Raw genomic sequence first — 11802 nt, 5'->3', positions numbered from 1 at the left:
GTTTCCACGTAATTTGTCAACGAATTGTGACTTGTAATCTATGTGGAAAATACATTGGATTTGAAGAAAGTCATCAACGTAAACTGTTGCTTTGAGGAGAACTCATTTCAACCACAGGATTATGTCATGGTGGTAAGTAATTTCAACATAGACAAACCTTGTATAAAATATGTTGGATTCACATCTCAACCAAAAATAAAAGTTAAATAATAGGATTAAATCAAATCAAACTGTATTTAAAATACATTTAAAATGTAGTCCTATTCCTCAATTTAGATTTGTTTGAAATGAAGACGTGAATCCAACATATCAATTATTAATTTGTAGACAAACTGGAATTAAAGCCAGGCTCAGTGGCACAGATGGAGCTATCCAATCAGAAGATACATCTCCTTCATAAATTGATATTTGGTTGCGCTGACAACCAAACACAATTCTGCAGGTCTGTAGAAATCTTCAATTGTTATAATAATCTACATAAAACCTCAAACGCATTGATCACTTGCACCATGTACTTTAATGTAATCTCAATTTTCTGCAATCCAGGTCATTTGGCTGTGCTATTAGATCAAGAACAGTGATAACACATTCAGTTGTACTTAAATAAACAACATTTTACAATGATTTTCCATTGGAATTTGGTTGTGTTTTTATATGGTTGAAAGCAGTGATAACACATTGGCAATTCAACAAACTTTTGGCAGTTTTTGAGTGAAAATAGGTTGGAATCTGATTAATCAACGTTTCTACCTAATATTACCCAAATTCTCCACGTTGAAATGATGTGCTGTGCCCAGTACCATGTTTTAATCTGATTAGGCTACTTCAGAAGTCTCCTATAGCCGACCTGCGCACGTTCGTCCACTCTACTCTAATATACTTCCAGCATTCAAACTGATGAATGGAAAGAGATATCTGATACAAAACACCAACAACTGAAATTCTGAGATTGTCAAGCCTTCGATACTGGGTACAAGGTAGGAAGGGATGTATTTTATTTTTGTCGAGATTGACATAGTCTATTTGATTTTGGTGTTGTAAACGCAAACCATGATTTTGAAGAGCCCAAAGTCGGTAATCGGGGATGCTATGCTTTGCTTATTGGTTGTTTGGGGCATTGGCACAGAAATTTGTTGTTGGAAAATGCATTGCATATATTTTATATAATTATATAGCATTTACATTTTGAAAATCTTATTTCCCCCTAGTTGATCATCTGCAGCTGGCTCTGATCGTAGTGTAATGAAACAGGCAGAGAGAGTGAGCTCGTCCGTGGTGGTCGGCGAACCTTCAACCTTAGCCGTGCATGGCATCAACTGCGCCACAAAAGCATGCTGGTAGTGGTAAAGTCGATATCCACGCTTATAAACACAGGGTCGCTACAGTTATTTGTGGTCGTAAACATTCTTGGGATGGTGTGCAAACTATTTTACAGTACAAGGGGAGCATGTCCCTTAATGACATGCTAAAGTGAGCAACCTTCACACTTTTCATGATATTCTTCATACACATGTTACCAAACATTACTACGTGACTGTATTTACTTATTACTCCATAGGTTACTCCTTTATAGTTATGCATAGGTAATGTGAAGTGTTTTCCAAACAATAATGACTAAGTCAGATGTATTGACAGATCTATGTCATTTATGTGCTCCATGTCATTTGTACTGAAAGTCAGGGTGCATAAGGTGGTTTGTTTCTCTGCTTACCTTGTCTGAGCAAGAGACGGTTTTCATCCTATTCAATGTCATTTCTCTGTACTCAATCTTACACCTCAGTGAAATAAAAACTCTAATTTCAAACTCAAACACAATCCTGTCTGTCTCTGTCAAACGCAAGTATATCCGTCTACATTTTGCTCTTTCTTTAAATTACCATTCTCTGGCATGTTTTTGACTCAACATTTGTCATGAAGGATGCCCACGATGATAACAATCATGACAGGTTTTCAATGTTAAAGAAACTAGTTGCGTTCTGTCATACAGCTGCACATTTATCAAAGTCATGAAAAACGTAACTTTGATAACAAGATAATAGATATTGGATGACAAGAGCACTATATTTTGTGATTATAAAGTGCACGAGCTTGGAGAGTTTATAACTACAAAAAACAGAATTCGATTCAGATATTCCTATTGCAAATCAATGAGACGGCTATAGCCTGAGAGTAACATGTAGCATTTGGGTTTAGAATTTTAATAACATATCCCCCTATATACAAACTTAATACTGTGATATAATTTGCCACTAACTTTACCACCTCACGTGTAAGTGTGTGTGTATAATGCACACTGAAAAAAATGACATTACATGCTATGGTCTGTTGTAAACGGTCAAAAAGAAAACCCTTTCCATTTGTTTTTCTTCCCTTGGCATAAAATGGTTAGTTCCCATTCTCTTGCAGTATTGAAAAAGGCCTTCAATCAGAGGGTATTCTTCAGTGTACAGTAAATGATTTTAGTGTTGATGGTTTAAGTGTCACCTTTTGCCATTTCACATAACTGTTATTAGGACATACACATACTAATAAAATGGGTAGTCTTCAGTGTACATTCCATTATCAACAGTGTTCTTATCTTAACTGGCCAGATCCTAAACACAGTCACTTCTTCTCTACAAATTTTAGTTGGTCCACCACCATTTCTAGTCTGGTGTTATTACACCGGTAGCTTTGACTCATGACAGTAGCATGCCTTTCAGCATACCGAACCTCAAACCCCACACATTAAATAATTTCTAGGTAAAACAATGGTTTGATGCAAGACCCACTGATCATTGTCATTTATCCAGGTTGATAAAATATCATGGATGTCACGTACACAGAATAATCTACAAATAATACAGCAGAGTTAGAATCAGTAGCTTAAAATGACATGAAATAAAAGCCATGTCAATTAACAAAACACAAACGGAAGATCACAAGACAAATTGCCTCCAGTTTCCTTTTGTGGGCTAAAATGACCAATGTTGAATGTGCAAAATCTTGCAAGAGGCATTACAGGTGTGAGGGGGAATGGAGGCTAATGGATGCTACACTGCTTGAAAGCGTACGGTGTGTCACTGTGCAGTAATGTTAGGAACAAGTATTATTGGGAGCGGACAGTCTCAGCTGAAGAGTACAGTAGCAGCCATAGGAAGATTGTTCTCTGTACTGCACAAGGGTGAAGTCTTTGATGCCGGAGACCCTAAATGCATCCATCTTCAAACCAGTTTGCTTCAAGAGACGACAAATCAAGGACCTCTATCACACAAAAACACTATCTGCAGGTCCCTAACTGCAGATATTCAATGTTAACTGTGTCGCTATGTACAATATAGGATCTTCATATAGTAATATTTTATGTCTTTCCACTCGCTTGAGTCAATATTTTGATACTCTTTGTCCTCTGTATTGATAGAGTATTCGTATTATTTACAATATAAATTACTTCAGTCTTGAGATAAGGTAAATAAATAAAATACAATTACTTTCGTGTTTGCAGGGTGGAGAGGAGTCGGCCTTCTCTATGCTTCTGGGAAAAGAGGGACGGTCCCCATTTTTGTTTTGTAGTCTTCCTAAAGAGAAGCGGTGAGAGGCTGAGAAGAGGCAAGGGGATACATCAGGGGTCAATACTGGGATGATAGGGTGCAGATGCTGGCCCCTCTTCAGCCATGATGGGGTTTGGTGGGGGAGAGGGGAGTCAAAGTTCCACTTCCAGCTATACTACCGTGCCACTGGGAGAGTTCCCGTTCTGTGCTGTCAAGTTCTGGAGGAGGGGGCAGGCAGCATCAGGGAGGGAGAGAAAGGAAGGAAGAAAGTTTAGACTCATGGCAAGTAATCCATAAATACCCTCAAGTCCTTTCTAATAACTTGGAGTATAAACTAGTAAACTAAAAGCTGATAGGACAGCCTAAAGAGCATTATTCATTGATAGATGTTTTGCTACCATAACGTTACGGACACTGAGCGCAGGACTCACCACTTTACCCGGCCGTGCCCAGGTGCAGATGAGGCCCTCCTGGCACGCGGTGATGATGCAGTCGTCCATGAACACCAGCACGGTCAGCCTCTCGTGGGCGATCTTCTTACACACCAGGGGCTCCAGCAGGGGCACCTCGTGCATCCGCGGACACAGGGTGGTGCCCAGGACCTTGGCGGCGTCCAGGCGACTGCTGCGTGGCGCTACGTTGATCTTGTCGTTGCTCTTGCTGATGTTGCCCAGGCTATGGTAGCGCTTGTGCTCTTTCTCCCCGCCCACGCCGCTCCCTCCAGACTTGTCCGATTTACGCTCCTGCAGGGAGAGCGTGGCGAAGCGGCCGATACTGAAGGGGGTGGCGTTGCCCCCTCCGCTCCCTCCCCCGCCCTCCGTCGTGCTCTGGCCCTTAGAGACGTTGGCCACGGCGGGGTGGGGGAGGGAGTTGGAGCGCGACAGGGAGCGGGGGAGTGGCAGGGGCATGGGGGGTGACTGGTGGGGGTTAGTGGTGGGGTGGTGGTGGCCCTCTACCCCTCCTACTCCTACGACCCCTCCACCTGTAGTGTTGTTGATGGTGCTGCTGACCGAGGGAGGGATGGTGGGGCCGAAGGTGTTGGTGAGGGCACGGGACAGGGGCAGCCTTGGGTACAGCACGTCATCCGTCAGGTCCCACAGGCAGAACTGGGTGTCCTGGCCCACCGAGCCGAAGCGGTAGGTGACGGAGGGCGAGCCTCCCTTGGAGCTGTGGCGGGAGAGGCGTGACAGCGTGCTGCTTGTGCGCACGCGGCCAAAGTGCAGCGGCCCCTGCTGTAGGTCCTCCTCGCTGCCGCTCAGCTCCATGGGCTCTTCGTCCTCCAGGCTGGTGGTGAAGGGGTCAAAGGCCACCACGTTCACCCAGGACTTGTGGCCGTGTCCCCGGGCCACCACGCGGCTCTCTGCGAAAGACCACACCGTCACCAGGTCGTCCTCGCCGCCCGTGGCCAGGTATTTGCCATCAGGGCTCCAGGAGACGCACAGCAGACCGCCGAAGTAGCTCTTCATCACGCCCTGCAGCTCCATGGAGTCAAAGTGGAAGACGCGCAGGCAGCCGTCCTGGCCCACACACGCCACATGCACGCCGTCTGGCGAGAAGGCAAACTCGTTGAGGCCTCCATTGCCCACGGCCCAGCGCAGCAGCGGGTTTCGGGGCGTCTTCGTCTTGCAGGAATAGACTGCAAAGCCCTCGCCCTGGCGGAGCAGGGAGTACTGCGGGGCGGCGGTGCCACACGGGTGCTCCACGTTGTAGAGGTAGAGGTGGCCACTGGCGTAAGAGGCCAGGAACAGGTTCTCGGACTTGGGCAGCCATTTCAGACAGGTCACCTTGGACTTGTCTATCATCCTCTGAAAGGCAACATGAAGAATTTGATATTAGCAACACTGGTACATTTGATAAGCTTATATGCTATGTTCAGTGACAGTGGTAAGAGATTTATCTGAAAGAGGACGCCAGGTGTCACAACAACTGTAACTAATATCTGAACTGTTAGAGGTTATATGTCCTCATAAAATAGTGTTAAAAAACAACAGCCTAAATGAAATGACATCTGGAGTGAAAGACTATGGGTCGGCTTCCTAGACATAGATTACAGTCCTGGACAAAGAAGCATGTTCAAGGGAGATTCTCCACTCAAAGTGATTTAAGTCCAGGACTAAGGTTTGTCCGGACAACCAGACATACAGTGAACCATTAGTTCTTATTTTAGCTCTATACTCAAAGTTTGGATTTGAAATAAAAACACAACCAGAACGAACAGCAAATGCATCCAAAAAATGTGTAGAGTCCCAAGCTTAATGTAGTCATTGCGTGCTATGAATACGGGACTAAATACAACACTTTTTACTACACATACAGTGGGGGAGAACAAGTATTGGATACACTGCCGATTTTGCAGGTTTTCCTACTTACAAAGCATGTAGAGGTCTGTAATTTTTATCATAGGTACACTTCGACTGTGAGAGACGGAATCTAAAACAAAAATCCAGAAAATCACATTGTATGATTTTTAAGTAATTAATTTGCATTTTATTGCATGACATAAGTATTTGATACATCAGAAAAGCAGGAACTTAATATTTGGTACAGAAAACTTTGTTTGCAATTACAGAGATCATATGTTTCCTGTAGTTCTTGACCAGGTTTGCACACACTGCAGCAGGGATTTTGGCCCACTCCTCCATACAGACCTTCTCCAGATCCTTCAGGTTTCGGGGCTGTCGCTGGGCAATACGGACTTTCAGCTCCCTCCAAAGATTTTCTATTGGGTTCAGGTCTGGAGACTGGCTAGGCCACTCCAGGACCTTGAGATGCTTCTTACGGAGCCACTCCTTAGTTGCCCTGGCTGTGTGTTTCGGGTCGTTGTCATGCTGGAAGACCCAGCCACGACCCATCTTCAATGCTCTTACTGAGGGAAGGAGGTTGTTGGCCAAGATCTCGCGATACATGGCCCCATCCATCCTCCCCTCAATACGGTGCAGTCGTCCTGTCCCCTTTGCAGAAAAGCATCCCCAAAGAATGATGTTTCCACCTCCATGCTTCACGGTTGGGATGGTGTTCTTGGGGTTGTACTCATCCTTCTTCTTCCTCCAAACACAGCGAGTGGAGTTTAGACCAAAAAGCTCTATTTTTGTCTCATCAGACCACATGATCTTCTCCCATTCCTCCTCTGGATCCTCTGGATCCTCTGCAAACTTCAGACGGGCCTGGACATGCGCTGGCTTGAGCAGGGGGACCTTGCGTGCGCTGCAGGATTTTAATCCATGATGGCGTAGTGTGTTACTAATGGTTTTCTTTGAGACTGTGGTCCCAGCTCTCTTCAGGTCATTGACCAGGTCCTGCCGTGTAGTTCTGGGCTGATCCCTCACCTTCCTCATGATCATTGATGCCCCACGAGGTGAGATCTTGCATGGAGCCCCAGACCGAGGGTGATTGACCGTCATCTTGAACTTCTTCCACTTCCTAATAATTGCGCCAACAGTTGTTGCCTTCTCACCAAGCTGCTTGCCTATTGTCCTGTAGCCCATCCCAGCCTTGTGCAGGTCTACAATTTAACCCTGATGTCCTTACACAGCTCTCTGGTCTTGGCCATTGTGGAGAGGTTGGAGTCTGTTTGATTGAGTGTGTGGACAGGTGTCTTTTATACAGGTAACGAGTTCAAACAGGTGCAGTTAATACAGGTAATGAGTGGAGAACAGGAGGGCTTAAAGAAAAACTAACAGGTCTGTGAGAGCCGGAATTCTTACTGGTTGGTAGGTGATCAAATACTTATGTCATGCAATAAAATGCAAATTAATTACTTAAAAATCATACAATGTGATTTTCTGGATTTTTGTTTTAGATTCCGTCTCTCACAGTTGAAGTGTACCTATGATAAAAATGACAGACCTCTACATGCTTTGTAAGTAGGAAAACCTGCAAAATCGGCAGTGTATCAAATACTTGTTCTCCCCACTGTAAGTGAATTTGTCCCAATACTTTTGCTCGCCTATAGAGGGACTATGTACAAAAAGTGCTGTAATTTCTAAACGGTTCACCCGATATGGATGAAAATACCCTCAAATTTAAAGTATGCACTTTAACCTCGGTCATTGTTTCCAAACTTTTTAAGTATCGAGCCAAAAGAAGAAACAAATGCTTCACCGTCCCAATAATTACAGAGGGCACTGTATATCATCAACTTGTTTCTATGTTATCCACTTTCTATGTTATCCACTTTCTATGGTTTCTATGTTATCCACTTTCTATATTATCCACTTTCTATGTTATCCTATGATAAAAGTGAGGCATGTTGATATATCTGAGCTCTGTGACAGAGATAGAACAGCAGAGAGAGCGGATTTAGATCCAGTGCTCCGGAGGAGGTTCATTGACAGAGGAGGAACCAAGCCAAGGCAAAGAGAAGTACTGTTTATCATCACTCATCATCACACTCCATCATCTGAATTTAATTAAAGTCCCTGTGCAGTCAAAATTATGTTTTTAATATCATATTGTACAACAGCTGATGAAAAATGTTATCAGTGTTAAATCCTGATAGCTGCTGGTTGAAAATACAATCTACACAGGACATTCTAATCAGCAGGTTTGCATTTCCAGTAGTTTTGGATTTCCATGGTGACATCAGCATTCTGTAAATTAGTTAATAAACCAATAACAAAGACAGCTCCAAACCTCTCTGTCAATAACAGATTTTTTTCAGTTTCACTAGCAACATTCTTGCTTTAGAATGTTTTTTGCTAAAAAACATTTTTTCCCCCATTTTAATGGAAATGTATTACAGTAAAGTACTTAATTGTTACTCATAAATTATTTGATATTTATATACAAATGGCTACATTGGGCCTTTAAGAACATAATTCTCCAAGAAGGCAGGCAGTACTTCAAAAGAAGAGCTCTTGAAAAAGTATTTGCAGTTTTCCAAATATTACAATGAAATAAAGCAAATGGCAACACAGACATAGGCTATAGCTCAACCCCCCTCGCAACACAGACATAGGCTATTGCTCAACCCCCCCTCCCAACACAGACATAGGCTATAGCTCAACCCCCCTCCCAACACAGACAGTCAGACAGAGTCAGACAAACACAAAGACACACTCAGACAGACACACACACAGACAGAAACAAAGACGCACACACACACACACACACACACACACACACACACACAGAAACAAAGACGAACACACACAGACAGAAACAAAGACACACGACACACACACACACAGACAGAAACAAAGACACACACAAACACACACAGACAGACAGAAACAAAGACACACACAAAGACAGACAGAAACAAAGACACACACAAAGACAGACAGAAACAAAGACACACACACACACACAGAGAAACAAAGACACACACACATAGAGACAGAAACAAAGACACACACAGACAGAAACAAAGACACACACAGACAGAAACAAAGACACACACAGACAGAAACAAAGACACACACAGACACACACAGAAACAAAGACGCACACACACACACACAGACAGAAACAAAGACGTACACACACACAGACAGAAACAAAGACGCACACACACACAGACAGAAACAAAGACGCACACACACACGACAGAAACAAAGACGCACACAAACACACACAGACAGAAACAAAGACGCACACACACACAAAGACACACACACACACACACACACACACACACACACACACAGAAACAAAGACACACACACAGACAGAAACAAAGACACACACAAACAGACAGAAACAAAGACACACACACACACACACAGAGACAGAAACAAAGACACACACAGAGACAGAAACAAAGACACACACAGAGACAGAAACAAAGACACACACAGACAGAAACAAAGACACACACAGACAGAAACAAAGACACACACAGACAGAAACAAAGACACACACAGACAGAAACAAAGACACACACAGACAGAAACAAAGACACACACAGACAGAAACAAAGACACACACAGACAGAAACAAAGACACACACAGACAGAAACAAAGACACACACAGACACACACACACACAGAAACACACACAGAGAAACAAAGACGCACACACACACACAGACAGAAACAAAGACGTACACACACACAGACAGAAACAAAGACGCACACACACACGACAGAAACAAAGACGCACACACACACGACAGAAACAAAGACGCACACACACACACAAAGACACACACACACAAAGACACACACACACAAAAGACACACACACAAAAGACACACACACACAAAAGACACACACACACAAAAGACACACACACACAAAAGACACACAGAAACACACACAAAGACACACAGAAACACACACAGACAGAAACAAAGACACACACACAGACAAAAACAAAGACACACACAGACAGACAAAAACAAAGACACACACAGACAGACAAAAACAAAGACACACACAGACAGACAAAAACAAAGACACACACAGACAGACAAAAACAAAGACACACACAGACAGACAAAAACAAAGACACACACAGACAGACGCACCTCCTCATTGAAGAGCTTGCTTGTCTCCTTCTTAATGGGGTCCAGGTATTGAACCTGGCCTGCTGAGAAGCCCACAATGAGGGCCACACTGTCTGTTGTGGCAGAGTACTGGTTGAAGTCATGGCAGGTGGGCTGGGTGCCCTTGTAGATACGCTTGTCTATGGGTTTACTGAGGTCCACAGCCTACACAGACAACACAGAGGGGAAGAGAGTTAGGAGCAAGCAGCTTTTAAAAAGAACAAGTGAAGGTATAAGGTCATCCAACAGAACCTTTTCAAAAATGTTTCCCTGTTTCTGTGTTCTACTTCAGTGTTTGTCCCCTTTGTGAAAGTTCAATTTGGTACATGTTTAAAATACATTTTATGAGTATAGAATATTAGAGGAAATAACTGTTGTATATTGAGATCCCCCCCATTGAGGCATTTTTTGCATTACAAACTAAGATTGATTGTTGTGTAAAACCGGATGCAAACATTTGCTATCAAAAAAGACGCGCTACTTGCAACATCAATGCAGCTACATTCTTGCAACTGTATTTCTGAAATGTTGCAACATTGTTGCATTCCAGCGCGTCTACACGCCTTTACGTGAATGTAACATTTTCTGTGGTCTACGGAGGCCGTCATTGTAAATAAGAATTTGTTCTTAACTGACTTGCCTAGTTAAATAAAGGTTAAATAAATGAAAAAAATAGCAAAACAATAATGAATGCACGACTTGATTGCCTCAAAATAACGTGATCACGACTTTACTGGATATGCAATTTGGATTAACACCACTAGAGCAGTATAATCTGGGACATGGCGGCTACTGTCACCCGAGAAAATAGGTGAGTTTACAACAAACTAAAGCAAATTGGCTAACGTTAGTTTATAATACATCTAAGTCATTACTAAATTCATTACTTGCAACGCCGTTATTCAATTTACCTTCTTGATATTTGTGTAAGTGTAGAAATAAAGCTCTCTTCCGATGTTAAAACACACTCTCTCGGATTCTTCACTCGGGTCCTCCGGTTGAAGCTTCACCATGGAGACCCTGACAGGAGGGAGGAAGCCCGCCGGAGAGGAGTTGGCTGCGGCATTGGAGGAGGAGGCACCTCCGGGCCCCTGCACCAGACCTAAACCACCACCGGGTATCGAACCCGGTCCAACCCCGGGGCCCACCGTGGTACCTGCGGACAGACCCCGAGGTAGTCCGCCTCGTTGTTGTGAATCCGAGAGGGTCAGCAGTTTGTAAAAACCCTCTCTAGTCCTGAACTGGGATTTAATCTCATTGATATCCTTCAGAGCGCCTCCATCACCGGCCATTTTTAGTAGCCTACAAACAAGCCGCACAGGAAACTGAAATTTTGACCTGGAAATAATTATCGAAACTACAATGAAAATGGGAGCGACGGGCATAGCCTGTTGATCCAAGAAATTAATGAGTCTTCAAATGCATTTTTAAAAGACTGCTATTCAGTTAACAAGGTGAGAGACCCTCTTTAAGCGTCATAAATCATTGGTCACGGTTATCTAGTTATCGGCAGCACAGGGGCGCTCCCCATCGAATAGTGCGAGTAGTGCTGCAAATACTTGTGTGTTGGCGAGCTGCGCTGCGCAGTCGCTATACATCTGTAATGAGGAGCTGCAGCTTGGCTACTGATGTGTAGAATGAGGTGATGTAAAGCGTTGGTATTCATTCCTCTGGCTGACCATCATGAACTAGCAGATAATATTCAACTTAAAATTAGGGTTTTCACTAGGTTTTTCATCAGTTTGCAGCAACCTCCTGATAAGATTATCAGGACAACTCACAA

At 43.5% G+C, this 11802-nt stretch overlaps 1 protein-coding gene across 1 annotated transcript; it reads right to left on the bottom strand.

The window, feature by feature from the left end:
* Window positions 1-498: 498 nt before the first annotated feature.
* LOC120028980 (WD repeat-containing protein 20-like) lies at window positions 499-11324 on the bottom strand. The gene is made up of 4 exons (XM_038974265.1): window positions 10931-11324; window positions 10002-10184; window positions 3962-5335; window positions 499-3748 (listed from the first exon to the last, which is right to left on the bottom strand). The coding sequence occupies exons 1-4, from the start codon at window positions 11309-11311 to the stop codon at window positions 3701-3703; spliced, it is 1986 nt and encodes a 661-aa protein (XP_038830193.1). The 5' UTR covers window positions 11312-11324; the 3' UTR covers window positions 499-3700.
* Between the last annotated feature and the right edge of the window lie 478 nt (window positions 11325-11802).

Source organism: Salvelinus namaycush, chromosome 34, assembly GCF_016432855.1.
Source record: "Salvelinus namaycush isolate Seneca chromosome 34, SaNama_1.0, whole genome shotgun sequence".
NCBI lineage: Eukaryota > Metazoa > Chordata > Actinopteri > Salmoniformes > Salmonidae > Salvelinus > Salvelinus namaycush.
This window is presented reverse-complemented; position numbering and strand designations above follow the sequence as displayed.